The 19,610-nt window shown below is 38.2% G+C and overlaps 1 protein-coding gene across 1 annotated transcript in view; it reads left to right on the forward strand.

The window, feature by feature from the left end:
• Positions 1-17,180, forward strand: part of MLH1 (mutL homolog 1) — a gene marked incomplete at its 5' end in the record, with an annotated part of 18,438 nt that extends 1,258 nt beyond the window's left edge. Inside the window, 18 exons of the mRNA XM_009074842.1 lie at positions 859-949; positions 1,078-1,176; positions 2,829-2,926; positions 4,015-4,087; positions 5,196-5,287; positions 6,615-6,657; positions 7,247-7,335; positions 8,231-8,343; positions 8,929-9,022; positions 9,559-9,712; positions 10,429-10,787; positions 11,553-11,701; positions 13,119-13,227; positions 14,030-14,093; positions 14,594-14,758; positions 15,661-15,753; positions 16,102-16,215; positions 16,771-17,180. Coding sequence (XP_009073090.1) covers positions 859-949; positions 1,078-1,176; positions 2,829-2,926; positions 4,015-4,087; positions 5,196-5,287; positions 6,615-6,657; positions 7,247-7,335; positions 8,231-8,343; positions 8,929-9,022; positions 9,559-9,712; positions 10,429-10,787; positions 11,553-11,701; positions 13,119-13,227; positions 14,030-14,093; positions 14,594-14,758; positions 15,661-15,753; positions 16,102-16,215; positions 16,771-16,938 — 2,167 coding nt within the window. The remainder of the gene's footprint in view (positions 1-858; positions 950-1,077; positions 1,177-2,828; positions 2,927-4,014; positions 4,088-5,195; positions 5,288-6,614; positions 6,658-7,246; positions 7,336-8,230; positions 8,344-8,928; positions 9,023-9,558; positions 9,713-10,428; positions 10,788-11,552; positions 11,702-13,118; positions 13,228-14,029; positions 14,094-14,593; positions 14,759-15,660; positions 15,754-16,101; positions 16,216-16,770) is intronic.
• Between the last annotated feature and the right edge of the window lie 2,430 nt (positions 17,181-19,610).

A 19,610-nucleotide genomic window follows, 5' to 3' on the forward strand; every position in this document is an offset into this window, starting at 1 on the left:
CCAGCCCCCACCTGACTACAACCTCCTTTCAGGGAGTTGTAGAGGGTGATAAGGTCTCCCCTGAACCTCCTCCAGGCTGAACACCCCCAGCTCCCTCAGCCTCTCCTCATAGCACTTGTGCTTGAGTCCCTTCACCAGTCTCATTCCTCTTCTCTGGACCCGCTGCAGCATGCTGCCAACTCATGTTCAGCCAGCTGTTGACCAGTGCTCCCAGGTCCCTTTCTGATGGGCCTCCAGCCACTCCTCCCCCAGCCTGTAGCTCTGCATGGAGCTACAAGGGCACGTTCTGGCACTTGGCCTTGTTTCAGAACCTTAGACAATTGGCTTTGGCCCATGAATCCACCCTGTCCAGACCTCTCTGTAGAGCCTTCCTCCCCTCCAGCAGATCAACACTCCAACCCATCTTGGTGTCATCTGCAAACTGATTAAGTGTACACTTGATCTCGTTGTCCAGATCATAGATAGAGATATTAAACAAACTCTGCCTGGGATTAAAATTAGTACCTTTTTACTAGTAGGTGTAGTAAGCTGTATCAGCTGTGTGAAAACAAGCAGTAGATTCTGCAGTGGGTTTCAGTAATGGGAGAGAGATCTGCTTCTTGGACTAGGCACCTTCTTAACTTTTAAATTTCTGCAAGTTCTTCATAATTATTTTGGATGGTGATTTAGAATCATATGTCAATGTACTTAAAAAGGAAGGAGACAGTAAAGAGTCATGTGAAACAGAATGAATTCTGAGTGATGAGTAGAAACAAATTATCACTTGTGTGAGAGAACAAATAAATTTAAATCAACATCATGTAGTCCATTTTTTCTCTAGAACTGCTTTTCTCTAGAATTCTTTCTTGGTTTCTACAGTTTGGATGCTAAATCTACAAGTATCCAGGTAGTAGTTAAAGAAGGTGGTCTGAAGCTCATCCAGGTCCAAGATAACGGCTGTGGTATCAGAGTAAGTAAATAGAGTTGACAGCTGTATGCTGGTGTTTAATACTGTCTTTTAAAAATTATTTCAATTTGTAAGTGCTTCTGATCCTGAAAAAATTTGGAAAGTGACTATTTCTTGTCCTTTTTATATAGAAAGAAGATCTGGACATTGTATGTGAGAGATTTACTACGAGTAAACTGCAAAAATTTGAAGACTTGGCTAGTATTTCTACGTACGGTTTTAGGGGTGAGGTAAGCTCTTCATCAAGATTTTGAAACTGTTAATTGTTGCTGTCCTGCTGTAGTGGGGTGTACATACTGTCTCATTCCCAGTGCTCTTTATAGAAGCTTCTGATTTCTGAGAGTCTGTGTCGTGGTTTAACCCCAGCAGCAGCCAAGAACCATGCAGCCTCTCACTCACTCCCCCACCAATGGGATGGGGGAGTGAATTAGAAGGATAAAAGCTACAAAAACTCATGGGTTGAGATAAAGACAGTTTAATAGACAAAGCAAAAGCTGCACACACAAGCATAGCAAAACAAGGAATTAATTCACTGCTTCCCGAAGACAGGAGGTGTTTAGCCATCTCCAGGAGAGCAGGGACCATCATGCGTAACGGTTCCTTGGGAAGACAGACGCCATCACTCCAGATGTCCCCCCTTCCTCCTTCTTCCTCCCACCTTATATACTGAGCATGATGTCATATGGTATGGAATATCCCTTTGGTCAGTTTGGGTCACCTGTCCCAGCTGTGTCTCCTCCCAGTCTCCCATGCATCCTCAACTTCCTTGCCAGCATGGTAGTACAGAAAGCAGCAAAGGCCTTGACTCTGTGTAAGCTCTGCTCAGCAACAACAAAAACATCTCTGCATTATCAACTCTGTGTTCTGCACAAAACCCAAAGATAGCCCCATACTAGCCTCTGTGAAGAAAGTTAACTCTACTTCAGCTCAAACCAGCACAGTCTGCCATGTCAATAGAGTTCAATTGTCACAATTCCTGTGACTTTCAAGATTAGATGCCTAGGGAGAGGTATGTATTCTTTTTACTTTCTGGAGTAATACTTTTTTAAAAAGACAAACAAGGCCTGTCTTTTCAAATGCTGCTTCAGGAACTACAGATAAAAGACAATGAAAGATTTGAGTGGAAGGTGAATCTTTGATGCCATACATTTGTCTAAATACCACACTTAAAACTGAATGTTTGAAATATACATTTGTCTTCCTTTGCTTTTGCTATTAGACAAAGTTAGTATCTCTGGCCCCTCAGATATTCTTATAGACTGTATCTAAACTTCTCTGGAACAACAGTCAAGGATGAGTTTTGGTTTCCTCTGCAGATGAACAAGATAGATAAGTGTTTGTCCTGTGCTCAGGTACATAGATCTTTGCATGCTCCAGAGAGTTGACTGCTTGAGTCCTCTCCTCATACACTTTCAACACAATCAGCTCCACAGCCAGTGGAGTCTGGTCCTGAGGCTGGTTTCATCTGTGTAGACAAGTCCATTGAGTTTTCCAGGAAAACCATTGTAACCTAACTTTGTGATATTACCTACAATCAAAAGAAGTTCTTTGACAAGAATGAGAAAGTAACAGCTAAAACCTTCCAGCTGTTCTTTTGTTAACACAAGAGAGAGGAAAAGGCACAACTGTAATAACTTTGCAAATTTCTCTTAGTTATGTTACATGGTTAAACCACTTGCATTGTCAGAGATAATGGAATATTAGAGAAGTCTAAGAAGGTGGTCCTGGATAAAAGTCAGTGTTATAGATACTAAAATCTATTAAAGCTTTACGGACCTGCAATTTTCTTGGAAGGGTTTTTATTAATTATTTGCAAGTGATGTATCAAAATTTAGCAATGCTGTTTAAAGTGTGGACACTCCTCAGTGCTCTCCAGAGCAAGGTTTACAAAGATGCTTTCTCTTTGGCATTGGCTAGCATCAGTCATGTTGCCCATGTAACGGTAACAACTAAAACAGCTGATGCAAGGTGTGCATTCAGGTATGTTATGGTGACTTCTGCTGCATGGAATAATGAACACATGTATGTCTTTTCAGTGCTCTTGTTAAGGAGGAGGTTAAGGTAAGGGTAGTTATAAAAAAGACCTAGAAAGTGAGAAAACATAGCTTGAGTGATTTTTATCCCAAATTGTGAAGGCAAACTTTAGCTAAACAATGTATTTCAAAAGCTGGGGAGGGGCAGGGAATCTTAAAGGCAGTTCTGTTTCAGCAGCTGATGTGAGGTAAACATGTGTCTTTTTCTCCAGTTCGGGATAAAATGTTGTGTATAAACACAGGCAGCATGTCTTGCAGATTTCACAAGTCTCCGAGCACAGGAATTTACAGCTTCGTTTGTTAGTGTATCATGCCTAATCCCACCCAAAAAAGTTTGGAATATTCTTTTGAAAATTTGTTCTAAATACAAGCAAGCCTATCCATTAATTTCTCAACTACTTTTAAGAAAAAGAAGGGGAAGAAAAAAAAGAGAAGCTTTGCATCTTGCTCTTTCAAGGGTTTGTTTGACTGATCTTTGTTGCATTTAAATACACAGGGTATATGAGAGAGAAAAAAAGTCTCCCCTTTGAAGTCATGCATCTGTTTAACTTGCTGAAAGACCTACGTGGGTCAGAAATCTCTTATTTTCAAAATCCTGTTACAGGCGAAAAGGAAACAGACCTTATAGTAAAGTCAAGAATTTCTTGTTGGTATAAGTGAAGTGTAAAACCTAGTGGAAGAATTGTTATTAGGCCATGTCTAGCTATTAAGGAAAGACAAAATGCAATAATCCTGCCTTTACAGTAAAAGTCTGAGTAATAGAATTGCAAAACATATATGCCATTATCTGCCTCTTTTCCTCTGCTATTATTCCCAGTCCCCCACTGCCCCTCTGGTCCTTAAAATTAATAAGACAGTTTTCCTCTAGTAAAAAGGTGGGGGAGGGTTTTGCAGCTAAGTCTCAGTGTCCCAAGCTCTTTGCCAGGAGTAGTGTGAGATGGTGGGATTTCTTTTGTATTCTCCCTTAGTTGTCTTCTGTCCATGTCTGCCCTTCTGTAAACCTAGACGTCTGACAACTTTTTATTCTCTGCCTAGAGCTACTTACAGTGATGGAAAAATTAAAGCCCCTCCGAAACCCTGTGCTGGAAACCAAGGAACTCAGATCACGGTAGGTTTTTGTGCCTGTTTTCTCTTACCCCTTTTCTGTTCCCTAGTTGTTATGCTTGTACCACTTAGATCACAAGGTCTGTGACAGTATCAGCTTGTGGAATATTTTTCACATTATGTTGTTGTATGGTTTTCTGGGTTTTTTTATTGTTGTTTTCTTCACCAAAGACAGCAAGATGAATTTCAGAAGATAGTCTTTTTTTTCTTTTTCTTTCTTCCTTCTGAGGATAGCATAGTCATTTACTATCAGAAATATTTCATCATCCTCCTGGACTGCTGAAAATCTCAATGGACTTATGAAAAGTTTGGAATATGGAGGAGTGGTCTACATTGTATGAGCCAGAGTAGGAGGATGAGGATTGGCACAGGAAACTGAGACACCCATTTGTTTTCCCGTTGTAGCTTTGTGTCCAGTCATATATTTCATATATTTCATATATCATAGCATTCTTTGAATGTGAGTTGGGATTGGGAAGATGAAAAATAAGGAACTTGGAATGGGAAGGAGTGTGCATGCTGCACAGTGTAGGGTGGGAAGTGGAAGCATGGCCTAGGAGTCTGCAGGTATGTCTCTTGCTTGCTGGGAGCATACACCCTGCAAGCTTCACATATCAATGCTTAGGATAATGTGTCTTAAAAAATAAACTGAACTTTAAAATTCTGCCTTTCTCAGTATAGCAGAAAAATAAATTGCATGTTGTTTAAATAAATAGTGTAAATGAACAGTTTGAGCTGCTGTTCTAATTACATGAACAGCTTTGGGTGAAGCAGCTGTTTTATCAGTTGTTTGCATTTCATTAAAACACAGTGTAATCAGAGTCCATTGTCATCTTGAGTGGGAGGTATATAACATTCACTGAAAAAGGAGCTGTAGAATTGTTGTTATTTGTAAAAATACTGATGTACCAAAATACTTGAAAGCATATGTTCCTCTCAAATTGCATTTTGTTAGGGAGGTAAGGAATAAATTGAATTTCAATCCTTCATATACTAAAGTATTCTCAGAAAATGTATATGTAAAATCAAAATTAATAAGATGGATTTAGATTGCTTATATAGTAAGAGAGGATTTTTTAAATTATTTTTAATTGTGATCTTTTTCTCTGTAGGTTGAAGATCTCTTTTACAATGTAATTACAAGGAGGAAAGCTTTAAAAAATCCAAATGAAGAATATGCAAAAATAATAGAAGTTGTTAGCAGGTAAACTGAAATAGGAGGCTCCAATTTTGTATACTGCCATGGGGAGTAGTGGGGTTTTTCAGAAGAAATGGCATGTATGTGTTTAGTGTCATTTTTTTTGTTTTTTTATTTGTTTGTTAGGGTTTTTTTTAAAACGGTTTGTTAGTGTGCTGTGTCAGATAACTGTCCATCCAATTTGATAGAAAAAATCCAGAGGAGAAACAGTGTATTCTATCTGTGACTATTAATTATTTGTAAGAATTCTGGCAAAGAAATGGCACTAGACTTGAATGAGTGAACTCTAAACGTACTTGGGATGAATAGAATCCATGTGAAAACTGTGCAGGATCATTGAGACTTGGCTGAATACAAAAAAGCCGAATGAAGATTTCATGTCCTAAAAAGAACAATATAAATTTTGCTACTGGATGTTCCCTTCCTGTGCCCCTTGGTTGCATCTTTTGCCATGTGCAGAGGCCTTGCAAGCAGGATCTACTCATTTTAAACAAAAGAACTGCTTTGCTTTTCAGAAAACACAAAAGGTAGCAAAGAGTAGCAAGACTGTATGCTAAGTGTTAGTCTGTTCCCCAAATGAGCTACTTCAGTGTCTTTACTGGTCAGGCAGACTTTGGCCAGGAGGTGGAGGGTCAGGTCCTGCTGCTCTGTGGAACAGGATGAACTGAGGTCTTGCTGAGTTACAGGCTTCCAGCTCACTGGTTGATTATTTTTCATTAGTTTTTTTCTATTATTACATTTTGGTTTTGTTTTCCTTCTTGAATTTCTGAGTTCCCCGTCACAACAGTCTAACCTCTGTCTGTCTGCATTTCTCGTTTTGTAAGGTTCTGTGGTATCTCACAACACAGCAACTTCCCTAGGAGCTTGAGTCAAGGTTATACAGCTGTCGTGTATCAGAATTTGGCCCTGGGATCACAGACAGCTGAACCATCTGGGTGGGAGAAGTTAGAAAGGAGAGCCAGCCATTATTCAGATCCTTCTCCATAGTTGCTGAGACTTCATTCTGTTATACTGAGGATGTTTTGCTGGGTTATTTTTAGTTAAACCTGTGCAGTGAAACTGAGCTAACTGGGTTTGTAGAAGCTGATCCTTTTTTTTTGAAAAATAAACTAAGCTAAGCTGAATTTCATATGGTTACAGGTGAGTTATAGATAAAAAAACCTTACTTTGATCGCTGTTCAGTCTGCAAAAGCTCAGTTTGGCTCAAATCTCCTTACTGTCCAACAGGAAGTGAAATTGCTTGCCCTCATGTCTAGCTACTTTTTGGCAATCAAAGCAAATAAAATAAATGTTTATTTCATACACTGCAGACTTCTGTTTACCTGTTTTTCAGGTATGCCATCCATAACTCAGGCATCAGCTTTTCAGTTAAAAAGGTGTGTAGATAAAGTCCTTATAACTTCACTGTGTGTCTGTATGTGGCTGTGTATATATACATAATGTGTATATCTGAAATGCCAGAAAGTTTGCACTGCATCTTTTGCAATGGGAACAGCACACAGAGCCTTCTCCTGTACTGAAATGTTGAAGGGTACATTGTTGCAGTTGGGATAGAAAGCATGTCAGTTAGAAATAAACAAGGCAAAAATATATTTGTCAGGAGCTTAGAGTTTGTGGTCAACGTTGTATTTTGGATTATTTTTATGAGTTGTTTCAGCTTGTCTCAAGAGTCTGGTTACTAATTACTGTGTGAAAGAGGATAGGGTAGAGTACGTTTGTTCTGTGGCATTGATGATCCTTTACTGAATTGGGTCTGATGTGATCTAGCAAATCTTGTAATGAAACCTGTGCTATTTACCATCTGTTGCTTGTTTGAGCATAAAAAAGTAAGTAAGAAAACAAGAACAGTCTAATGATGTTATATTCCATGCCTTTGTGTTAGAAATGCTATTGTTTAGTTTAACATATTTCTAAAACTTCAGCCAGAACCATGAATTGATTGATACTCATTTCTGCTCTCTTTAGCAAGGTGAGACTGTGTCAGATGTTAGAACCTTATCCAACGCCTCAACAGTGGACAACATTAGGTCCATCTTTGGAAATGCTGTTAGCAGGTGTGTTTATGTCAAGCTTCCTTTCAACGTGAAGTCTTTTAGTGAATCATGCTCCCTTTTCTCTTTTAAAGACCATGGGCTGTGCTAACTTTTCTTGCCTGCTTCAAGGTGAATTGCAGAGAAATGGGAGTGCTGCAATGAGAGAGCTCTCCCTTCTCTTGCAGAATGTGTGAGTGCCTTTTGTGTACCAAAGGGAAGTTACAAAGTTGTTCTTTCAATGCACTCAGCATATATATTGAGGTTGAATTGGAAATAAGTAGCCCATAAGTCTTTTCTGTGTAAACTTTAGAAGTTGGCATAATGCCTTGCTAGAGAGCTGTGCTCACAAACTACCAAAGTGGATTTTCCTTGACTAATGAATCATGAAAATTATTAAAACATAACAAATATTGTTAATGTTAGGATCTGTATGCATGAGCAAGGACAAAGATTTTACATTTCAATGACTTCTTAACTGCCCACCAATAAATATTAGATGGGCAAAAGCGGACAGAGTAGTCCAAGAAAGTGAGTTCTTCCCTGGCTGCTGATGATTTTGAAGTGTCCTTGTCCATCACTGGTAATGACTTAGAGTGAAATGAATATTAGAATTATCAATAGATTATAATATCATAGATACTGTGATATGCTGCAGTGTTAAAAAGATAATGTGGATGGTTTTACAGATTCCAATCATACAGTATTACTGCTTTGCACTTAGGAAGAAGAAACAATGCAGTTCAGGCTAAATAATTATTGTGGCCCAGCAATGAATGTTTGGACTCTCAAATAATTCTAATGTTTTCATTAACTGTCATATAAATAGAATACAGATCAGTATATCACAGCTTGTGAGTACTGCTCAAAATTTGCATCAACAGAAGAATTATTTTTTTGTTTGTGTTCCTGTCAACAGGGAGCTGATAGAAGTGGGCTGTGAAGATGCAAATCTGGCCTTTAAAATGAAAGGTTACATCACAAATGCAAACTACTCTGTGAAGAAATGTATATTTTTACTCTTCATAAACCGTAAGTTTAAAAAGAAAAAGGCAGCAATTTGTAGTCATTTGTTTCTTACATAATTCTGAGAAGAACAAAACTTGCTGAAGGTCTACAAACTGTATGAGCATTCTTAAAAACATTTTGAAGAGTAAGTATTACAGTTAATTGTAGATCTTGAAGAGATTTTTGATTTGTAATGTGCATCATCCTTTGCACTCTAAATAGTGGAAAGCAGCTAACTGGGCCTAGAGAAACTTCAGCTTTAGGGTATCAAGTTTATGATCATTTCCTGCCAACTTGGTTCAGAGTGATCGCTCTGTTCTCTAGCAGTACTGTTGTGGGATGCAACAAACCTTTATGAAATAATGAAAAGGTAGCCTGGTTATTTTGGTATTTGTGGAAAAAATTACTTCTAAATATAAAACCTACCAAGAAAAGAGTATCTATTCTGGGTTTTATATGAAGAATGAATAGGTCTTGGAGAAAAACAGGTATAACAGATACCCTTTGAAGATAGTGAGTGTGAAGATGTTGGTCTGAAGAAGTAGTTGGACACTGTGCAGTGTATTTCAGTGGGGCTCTTTGAAAACAGCATTTTGTTCTGTGTTTCAGATCGGTTGGTAGAGTCAGCCGCTTTGCGGAAAGCCATAGAAACTGTGTACGCTGCTTATTTGCCAAAAAGTACTCATCCATTCCTATACTTAAGGTAAAGTAATAGGAAGAAGTAGCCTTTTAGTACTATCCTGCAGGATATAGCTAGGGTGAGTAGGTTTAGAAGGACATTTCTGTTTCTGATAATAGTGTTAGGTGTTGCACTGTGGTAATTATTCGCCAGACAGGAAATAATTAAGTCACATTACAAAAATCTCAAGAAGATAGACCTTATTTTTAGAAATAGTGAGTGTCTGTAATCTGAGTTTAAGTACTCTCATATTAATTCATAAGACACTTCAAATAAACAGTATTTCTAAAGATGGGGTTTTGTGGTTGTACAATGGAAAGATTGGTTTAAGCTTACCTATGTGAGCTGATTTTTGTGAGTTTGGAATAGTCCTTCACATTAATTATTTTTTACTATACTAAACAATTCTGACTAATGTAACTTTAGCAGGTTTCAGGATCTTTTTGACTTCTTTGTATGGTGTAATGCTCCCAAGCCTGAAATATTTTGTACTGAACCAATTTACCCTCTCTGCCATCCATGGGATATTTTAGGTTAACTTATTTTAAAATGTTTTCCAGCTTGGAAATAGCCCCCCAGAATGTAGATGTCAATGTGCACCCTACAAAACATGAGGTCCATTTTCTTCATGAAGACAGTATTCTGGAGTGTGTGCAAAAACACATAGAGAGCAAGTTACTGGGCTCTAATTCTTCAAGGATGTACTTCACTCAGGTGAGAACATGTATGAAGTGACTATTTTAATGACCAGGAATACATTTACTCTGTTCAATAGTACAATTTGTGCAGACATTGATAGTCATCAGTGTTCTACTGACACCTTGAGATCTTTGCTCAATGTTTTGGGGATGAAATTGCTTTAGTTGCTAACATTGTTAACAGTGTGGCAAAAGAGAAAAAAATTATGAAACCATTTTAAAGACCTTTCTTTTGAGGACCTGATCAGTTATCTTGGTTTTACAAGTGTGTTAGTCTTCACATGTGGTAAATTGTTCTTTTATTCTGCTCTGGTTTATGTGAATGGGATGTGACTGAGAAAACTGTTCTGTGTATTTGACAACGCTTTGGATTTAATCAAATCAGAAAAGAAAATCGGGAAGATTTTCTATCCTCTCTTTGCATTGCGCATAGCATAAGAACTACTAAAATTTTTTTAACCCAGATTTCCTTGGGATTTTTTTTACATTAAAGATGTTTTTTTCCTTTGAGATAAAGGAATATTATCTAATGATTTTAACTGCCAAGATGATAATGCTCACTCTGTGTGGACAGGAAGTGCAAAGCTGGTGGCTTGTTTAAGTAATTGCCGCTGTTTGTGGGGTTTCAAACTTGCCTCTGAGCAGTAAGATGCTGTGAGAAGTGTGGCTGATCTTTCTGGTTTTTTTTCCTTGTTGAATCTTTTCTCTTTGCTTCCCTGTATCTGGATGAAGACATTGCTTCCAGGGGCTGACTGTTCTTCCAGTGAGGTCGTAAAACCAGCAGCAAAATCTTCTGGGGTTACCAAAGGAACCAGTGATAAGGTTTATGCGCATCAGATGGTTCGCACTGATTCTCGAGAGCAGAAATTGGATGCTTTTCTTCAGCCAGTGAACAACCCACTAAGTACAGGCCTCACTGAAGTGACAACAGAGGCTAATGCAGGACCTGTGGAGAGTGTGGACAAGCCACAGGATGTTGAAATGGAAGAAGTCAGTGATGTAGTTGAAATGACTGATGTTCGGGGGGACACAGTGAAGCCTGGAGGGCTGAGGGAGCGTGGACGCTTGTCTCCTGAGACAGTACCTCCTCGGTAAGTTTCATCTTTCCTGAGATATGCAAGGCTCCCTCTTTATTTCATGGCATGGCCCTGAAACTAGATTTTTCTGATCTTTTTGGACTTCTGCTTTTCCACAAGGGAAAAACTCCCTAGAATAGTTTTCATGACATTAAGAAATTAATCTGTGAACTCTAAATTACTTAACTTGTGATAGATGTTGTAACTGGAATGGGATTTCTATGCATACCAAAAGGCAGGAAGCAGTATAAATAATTATATAGGTTTAAGGAGATCTGTCTCTTTTTGGAGGCCCTTCTTTTGTGGAGGGATAGAAACTATATCACTGAATTTTGCAGGCATTACCCTAGTAAAGATAAAAGTGCTCTAACTTCTTATAGCTCCTGTAAAAGCTGTTCTGAGAGGCCAGAGTCATCTGAGGGAATCTGATTCCTCTTCGTCAGTATTAAAGAAAAATGATCATGGGAAAAAAATCATTAGAAATATCAACAATTTTTTATGTGTCCTTTAGAGCCCAGTTTGCTTTGTGCTTAAGCAACAGTTGTCTGATGTGATTAATATTAAGAGTGTCGTAAATTCTCCTAGAATTCTGAACTACCATTTCCTAACAAATTATGCCTCAGAAGCAAAATAAACCAATCTGCCTTTCTGAGAATCTCTGGGAAACTTTCTGCATTTCCTGTGTTAACATACAGCATGGGAATTGAGCATCTCATCTGTTGCTGTTTTGCCTAAACAATAGGAGAATTGAACATATTTCCTTTTGTTTGGGTATTGCAGGAAAAGACCACGGGAAGATGCAGACATAGAAATGGTGAAAGATGACACCAGAAAGGACATGACTGCTGCCTGCACCCCTAGAAGAAGAATTATCAACCTGACCAGTGTCTTGACTCTCCAGGAGGAAATTAGTAACAAGGCACATGCAAGTAAGCAAGGGTTTTGCTTCTCAAGATTATTGTTATTCCGTCAACTAAATGTGATTGTTTGAACTGCTGAGGAAAAGGTATTTTAAAAGAGGCCCAGTCAGCTCACTGTGCTGCTAAGTGAGCTTTTAGCAAAAGCTTTTGCTTTTCGTTTTTAACTGTCCCACTTACATGAAATAGGACTGGGGAAATATTATTTCCTCTTCCGGCCAGAGCTGTTTTAGAAAAAGGAAAAAGGTCTGCAATTCTTCCTAGGGTTGTTCCCCTCTTAACTCTTTCAGTTGCCTTCAGAGTCATACTGAGTCACATAACCCTTATTAGTCTAGGTGTTAGGAATCTCACATCTTGGAGGGGTTCGTTGGGTTTACTTTAATTTTTCTGGTAGTAAGAACTGGGCACTTTACACAGCTAAAATGGCTAGACTAACAGACATTCGTTCTTTTATACATTACTAAAAATCTTAAACTTTAGAAAGCATTTGCTTAAACTCTGCTTGTGCTCCAGTAAACATTTTGCATAAGGCTGGTAATGCTGAGTCAGTAATTCCATATCTGACTGTCACTGTTTAAATACTGAAATCAAAGAGTTGTCCCTGAGCCATAAAATATCCAAAAATGTCTCAAAATGCAGCTGTGCAGCTGCCTGAGGTTGTGTCTTGTCTTCATATGCGTATGAAACATCTATAGGAGACTTTGGGAAGAAACAAATAAATCTCTTCTCACTGTGTTATGTTCCTTTGGAAAAGGTGGCACTGGAATTAAAGTAGCATAGTGCTTTGCACATGCTGTGGCTGCAGTGCCAAGCTTCTGTACCAAAGCTGCTCCTAAAGACAGCAATCAGTGACATGTTTTTGTGGAATGCCTAAAATGAACTCCTTTATGGAATCTGACTTCTCATAATTTTCCCAGCCTTCTCATTTATATATGTTAAAAAAATTATTTTTGGAGAGTAAAATAAAGAAATTCTGGAAAAAATAAGTGAATTATGAACCTATTCTATCCCTTTCAAAATTTAGTCTGGCAATATTAGATTGTGTTGTGAAGCTGACTTATATCTGCAGTTTTCTTTGATGTCTGTGTTCCCTGACTAATCTCCTGTGGCTGGAAATGAATTTTGGGAAACTGTTCAAACACAGAGATTTAAATTTTTTTACAATTTTTATTTGCATTTGTAGTGTAACTGTTATAAACCTGTTCTCACTTATGCTTTAATAGTATGAATTTGTGTGTATGCACAGAAATAATTAATATTTCAAGACGTGTCTAATTGGCAGTACAGGCCTGTAAGAAGCAGCAGGGGTGTACTGAACAGTAATCTGAGACTAGTGCTAGAAGAACACAAGCCACTCAATAAATGAGGGCAGGGTTGCAAATATGAGATTATATCCTTTTGTTTCTTCCCCACCCTTACATTGTTTCAGATCTTCAGGAGATGCTACATGATCACTCCTTTGTTGGCTGTGTCAGTCCTCAGTGGGCTCTGGCCCAGTATCAGACAAAACTGTACCTTCTCAATACAACAAAACTCAGGTAAAGAAGCTGTTGGGCTCCTTGGCAGGTGAAATAAGTACCAAATATGAAGCTAATTAGAAGAGGGAAGGAAATGACAGGTAAAACAACAGTGTTTTCTTGTTGCCTATCCAAAAAGTCTGAGGCTAAAGATTAAATGATCAGTTCACAATAGTGGAAGCAAGTCTGGCACACTAGGGAAAAGTTGCAGGGAATCAATGTAATTAAAATGCAGTTACTGTGTGCTCACAGACAGTGTGAAGGGAAAGACTTTCTTTTCTTTTTTTTTCTTCCTGATCATCTACAGCACCGGGTATAAAGATAAGCAGAGGCTTCAGAAGTCCTGTAAAACATTGTATCTGGTTGGGTTAAGAGTACCTGCAGGACATGATTGTAATACAAAGTTTGTAGTTTTGCATATACAACCTTACAGGGCCAGCTACATAAACTTTGTAACAAAGGAGAATATAGTTAAGATAGACATGTCTTACCAATTTCCCAGCTCCTGTGCATTTCTTGCAATGGAGCAAAGGAGAAAAATTGAAATACAAGGTGTCTGGGAATACACTGACAGCAGTTGCATGCTTGAGTATGTAACATTTCTGCACCAGTGTGGCCATGACATCAGAAACCAAGACATAGATTTAATTGTAAATATCTAGATAGTGCATGCAAACCTTTAAACTCTTTATTTAGTAAGATCTTTATGAATATGACTAGATATTTACATCTGATGTTTCCAGGATGATCCTTACTTTCCTTTCCTGATAACTTGAAGATATGCAATCTTGCCCATATGTCTAATTTTTATACTTCAATTTAGCCAAGAACTCTTCTACCAGATACTTATTTACGACTTTGCGAACTTTGGAGTATTAAGGTTGTCTGTAAGTGTAATTTTACGTTATATCCTATATAAAAAGATTTGGTTTAAATGTATTTGCAATAAGTCTGCCCTTTCAGACTAATGCTTAGTTTTGTCTGCATAGTCCACTGCAAAAGTGATGTTTTGTTTTTTACAGTAAGAATAAAATGTAGAAAATTCTTAGGAATTTTGTAGCTACTACTGTTAAATTGTCATCCTGGCTGCTTATTATTAGTGTCAGTTGTAGATACTCACCAAGTTTTGCTGTTGCTCATTATATTGGGACAAATAATTATTTTGAATACACAGTGTTGATTGCCTGTGTTTATCCTGTAACTGTTGTAGTTGTCTGTGGGATTGCTGACTGCATAGAAATATTTACCCCTTTGACCGGTTATGGGCAGAACTGTTAGCTCTGCAGGCCATAAATTGCATACTGCAATCAGTATGTGAAGGAAAAGCTATAGATTTCCAATAAAGCATGTTGATCACTAACAACAGGTTTGCCTTCTTCATTTCTAGGAGCCAGCTCCCTTATATGACCTTTCAATGCTTGCTTTAGAAGATCCTGAAAGTGGCTGGACAGAAGAAGATGGCCCAAAAGAAGGACTTGCTGAGTACATCGTGGAGTTTCTGAAAAGGAAGACTGAAATGTTAAAAGATTATTTCTCTCTTGAAATTGATGAGGTGATGGCAGCTATTAGTTCTGACAGTAAATGAATGGTGGACTCGGCAGTCTTAAGTTTACAGTTGGACTTGATCTTAAAGGTCTTTTCCAACCTAAATGATTCTTGCAGTGCTTAGTATCACTAAGAGCTAGCTCCAGTAAGATTTAGATGGCTTACCCCTTTCATTAAAAATACTCAGGGCTTGTGCTGCTTTTAAGGGTGCTACACAGAGTCTATATATAATTAGTTACCAAATCACAGAATGGGTAAGATTGGGAGGGACCACAGTGGATCATCTGGTCCAACCTCCCTTCTCAGGTAGGGTCATCCTAGAGGACATTGCACAGGATTATGTCCAGATGGTTCTGGAATATCTCCAGTGAGGGAGACTCCATGACCTCTCTGGGTGATCTATAATTGAGTCATTTCTTCCATAAGTGGAATGCAGATCTCTTAACCACCAAGGTATGCAGCTTAACCAGCTCTCTAGCCATGTGAGGGCACAGCATCACCATTGCTCTCAATGTGTCTTTGTATTTTGTGTGGCCTAATGCTTTTCTTACTTTATACAAAACTGAAGAGCTTCATCAAGGGTCATAACGCCCACACATGTCATTCATGTGCTGTCCTGGGAAGTAGAATCTGTGTAGTCAGTGGCTAGAGGTAGGAGAGAAAGCTGAATTCAGGTCTTCCTGAGCTTAGTGGCTAAAATTCAGTCTTCACGATGTTAAACACCACCACTAACCCTCTTTCTGCAATATCTGCCTGGCATCAGGCTTTAAAAACTTGTGTAATTTCAGATACTGCTACGGCTCATTGAGTTTGCTAAGAATCAGTCTTACAATACATGACAGTTATGGTACACTTGCTGCAAGAAAGAGCATTCCTTTTTTTTACTGAAGCAGCAGCATTGCCTTGCAGGAAGGAAATCTTACTGGGTTACCACTTCTGATAGACAACTATGTTCCACCACTGGAAGGACTGCCTATATTTATCCTCCGCTTGGCCACAGAGGTATATTCTCTGAATTATTTTATTAATTCACAATATACTTTTTCTACTTTACATTTAAGCAACTCCAGTCTTTCCTTTGCAGATTCTGGTGCAGCTCAAATGTACTGTTACATGCTCCAGCCACTTTTGCTATGGTTACTGATTAGTTCTGCTTTGCCTCTGTGTTCATAACTACTAATTGAATGAGCATGTTTTGATTTGAAAGCCCTTTTTTTTTTGTTCTATACATTTACCTTATCAGCACAAAAATAGCCAATACATTATTATGACTTTTCCATATTAAGAATCTTTATCGAGTGTCTAACTACTACCCAGATTTTACAAAAATAATTCTTTTTCTTGTAACAGGTGAATTGGGATGAAGAAAAGGAATGTTTTGAAAGCCTAAGTAAAGAAATAGCCATGTTCTACTCCATCAGAAAGCAGTATATAATAGATGAAGCCAACCCAACAAACTCTCAGGTAGAAGAATATTGTAACTAGTCATGGAAACAAACAACTACCAATACACTGGAGACTTCTCTTTCAGCTGTAGATCACTAATCCCAGAGATCAGTGAAGTGACTCAAGTAGTAGTGTGGCAAGATTCTGAAAGAATGTGACTTACATTTTCTGAAGTATTATATGTATTGAGGGAACTTTTTAACTTTGTGCCTTGCAGTGGACTTAATATTGTAAGAGTCCTTGGCCTCAGTTTTGGGTGTATTTTTTTTCTGATGATATATTTCTATAAAAGAAGAATGATGCATATAAAGTAAAAATACAGTCTGTTATGTCTAAGGGTCTGCTTAATCATTCTGTTAAGCTTGCCCATTCTGCAAGTGACTTTTCAGTGCTTAAAATTAACTTGACTGTATAGAACGAACTTCTCTAATATTAGCAGAATTTTACAATTGCTATAGTCTCACATAATATTATTTAATATATAATAACATAAGGGGTTTTTTTAAGGAGCACTCTCCTCTAGAAAAAGAGAACTTTGCTTTAATTGTTTGTCTTTTTTTTCCTGTATTTCAGAATGAAGATTCTGACTCTGGTTCAACAACATGGAAATGGACTGTGGAACATGTGCTTTACAAAGCTTTTAGGACTCATCTTTTACCTCCTAAACACTTCGCAGAAGATGGCAACATTTTGCAGCTTGCTAACTTGCCTGACCTGTATAAAGTTTTTGAGAGATGTTGAGCAAGTGGTTGTTATAGACTGTTTTCTTAGATAGGCACTATTCCTGTTATGTTCAGTTCTACTTAGTAGAAGATAAAGCTGGAATCTTGATGGAAGAAAGAAAAAGAGAGGATTTTGTATCATACTAACATGACAATAAATGGTCTATTTTTCTTCTTTTGATCAAAGAATAAAAAGAATAATTTTAGACACATCTAAACCCAATTGAAGTTCCTAAAATAAAATCTCTACTTATGCTCTGAGTTTCCCTAGTAACCAATCTGCTACCAGAATACAACTTCTGCTGAAGAAAATTAATTGGGTTAAGTGATTGTGAAAGAAGATAGAGATTAACTTAGCTGAAATGTGAGTGCTTTAATTTAGCTTGCTTGAAATCAAAGTAGCTTACTTGCCTCCTTTTGTTCTAAGCATGACTCAGATGAGAGTACCTGCAGTGTGAATGTTCATCTGTTACTGCTAATGTTGTAATATTTCAGGCCCCTTGCTGAAATGAGACAAATTCCTTCCCTTTTAACCAGTGAGTCTGAAAATGAAATGGGAATGCTCTGACATAGCAAATGAGCGTGCACATGATATTCACTGTCTCTAAGTTAATGAGTGGGGCTATGGAGATCTTCTACATAACAGGGCTGTTTCTCAACGGGGAAAGAATTTTTTTTCTAATGAAGTCCAAGAGGCATCTAGCATCCAAAAGGGAAAGAATTTTTTTCTAAGGAAGTCCAAGAGGCATCTAGCATCCAAACCAAAAACGAAAGCAAGTTTCAGTTTTGTGCTGTGAAGATTTCTGTTCTATTTGAAAGAAGCTCTGGTACAGGCAGAAGCATTAATGCTCTTGGATTGCAAAGGTCCTGAAACCTGCCTTGCTTTGAGAAATACTCCTGAGGAGTAGCAGTTTGCAACAGAATATCTGACAGGAGTCCAAAAGGATGATTTCTCTCAGATGGACATCTGGCCTCAAGTGAAGTCTAACATAGGGCTATGGAACTTCAACTATTTCAGAGGTGCCACTGCAGATGATGCTTATTTCCTACCTGTGATGTGCCAGCTTGAAAAGGGTGGAAGTTCTTAATAGTACAGCATAAGCTATAGACAAAATCCATACTGTTCCATAAAGCAACTTCTTCCTTGTGAAAGGCTTGCCAAATCTTTACCCCTCACACTTTCCACATAGTTACTCATGTTTAGTCTAACAAAATATGCCCTCTTCTCCTGCCCAAAATTTTTTTTTGTCACTAGTGCATATGGCTTGTTCTGCTTTACACCCAGTGATTTTGTATTAATTCCCCTTTCCTAGTATTTCTGAGGACTGAATTCCAGGAGAAAGCAGGCACTGAGAATAGGTGGAATTTCTTAGATTTGCAGATGAACTTCCTATTGCAGATTGAGAAAGGTAGGTGTTCAGATTAAGTCATGCATCTGGATGAAGTTCATGCGTTTAATGGAACTTTTGACAGCCTATCCCAGATGCATTTTTCTCATTGAGTTTAGTATTTGGTTAGGAACATTCCAGCATTGCTAAATGAAAGACTTGGCTGGTTTTTTTTCTTCTAATGGTTTATTCTTACCTGCATCCTCTGAAACAGATCTTGAATATTCTGAAGTGATGTAAGTGATAAACTTGATCCTGGCTCATTTTTTTTTAATTCAGCAATCACCGAAGAGAATTCTGGAAAGAGCATACTGAAGCCAATGTAACCACTTACTGCCTTTGATGTATTTGTGTCTTCAGTGTGATGGGAGCTACACAGCTGAATCTTTTTGTCACACACTTACTTACAGAACTGTTATTTGGAGCAAAAGGCAGGTGACGATTTTACCATTAAAGCCTGATTGCAACTAAAGTGAAATAAAGTATCTGTGAAAGTATTATCAAAACATCTTTTTCATGTAGCTCTACATGTAGCTACATGTAGCTTTATGTAGCTACATAAAAACATAGCTCTAGCAGACTTAACTAGTGTCACTTTCATCTCCATGTCCTCCACTCCTTTCCCCAAGTACTGCCCCCAAAATGGTCTTTCTTTGGTACTGTAGCCTAGAACAGGAGAACTAAGTGATTATGTTCATGATCCAGCTGACTTTTCATAAATGATCTCCCACTCCTCTTGCAACGTCTCATACCCAAAGTTGAAAAGAGAAAAGAAATTCTACATCCACACAATCCTAAACAAGTATCTATTGAGCACAGCTAGCTATCTGCAATTTCTCCAGCCCTAAACAAGTATCCATTGAACACAGCTAGCTATCTGCAATTTCTCCAGGGCTCATCAAGTTCACAGCTGGAAGTCTGATGTCTTCAGTAGCTTAGAAGCCTCTGCTGCTAGTTTACCAATTTTTTGGCACTGAATGAGGGGCAGCCGGTGTATGCTTTAATGCATTGAGGACTGGCTTTCAGTTTGTGGTTTTAGTGGAAAAATCCTAGAAACTGAAACAGTCACTACTGCTTCATACTGTGATATGAAGAGAGACCACAGCCCATCCTGTCTCCTACCTGCTAAGCTTCTGTTCCATGGCAGTGGAAACGCTACAGAGGAATATGGCCCATATGCATGAGCTAACTTATGAAGAATACACCAGTACTTAGTATTTGCTGTGCGGGAAGCATACACCAGTACTTAGTATTTGCTGTGCAGGTTGCTAATAAAACGTGATGGCCATATAAGAAGAGTGAC

The sequence above is a fragment of the Acanthisitta chloris genome, unplaced genomic scaffold (genome assembly GCF_000695815.1).
Source record: "Acanthisitta chloris isolate BGI_N310 unplaced genomic scaffold, ASM69581v1 scaffold11795, whole genome shotgun sequence".
NCBI classification, from domain to species: Eukaryota; Metazoa; Chordata; class Aves; order Passeriformes; family Acanthisittidae; genus Acanthisitta; species Acanthisitta chloris.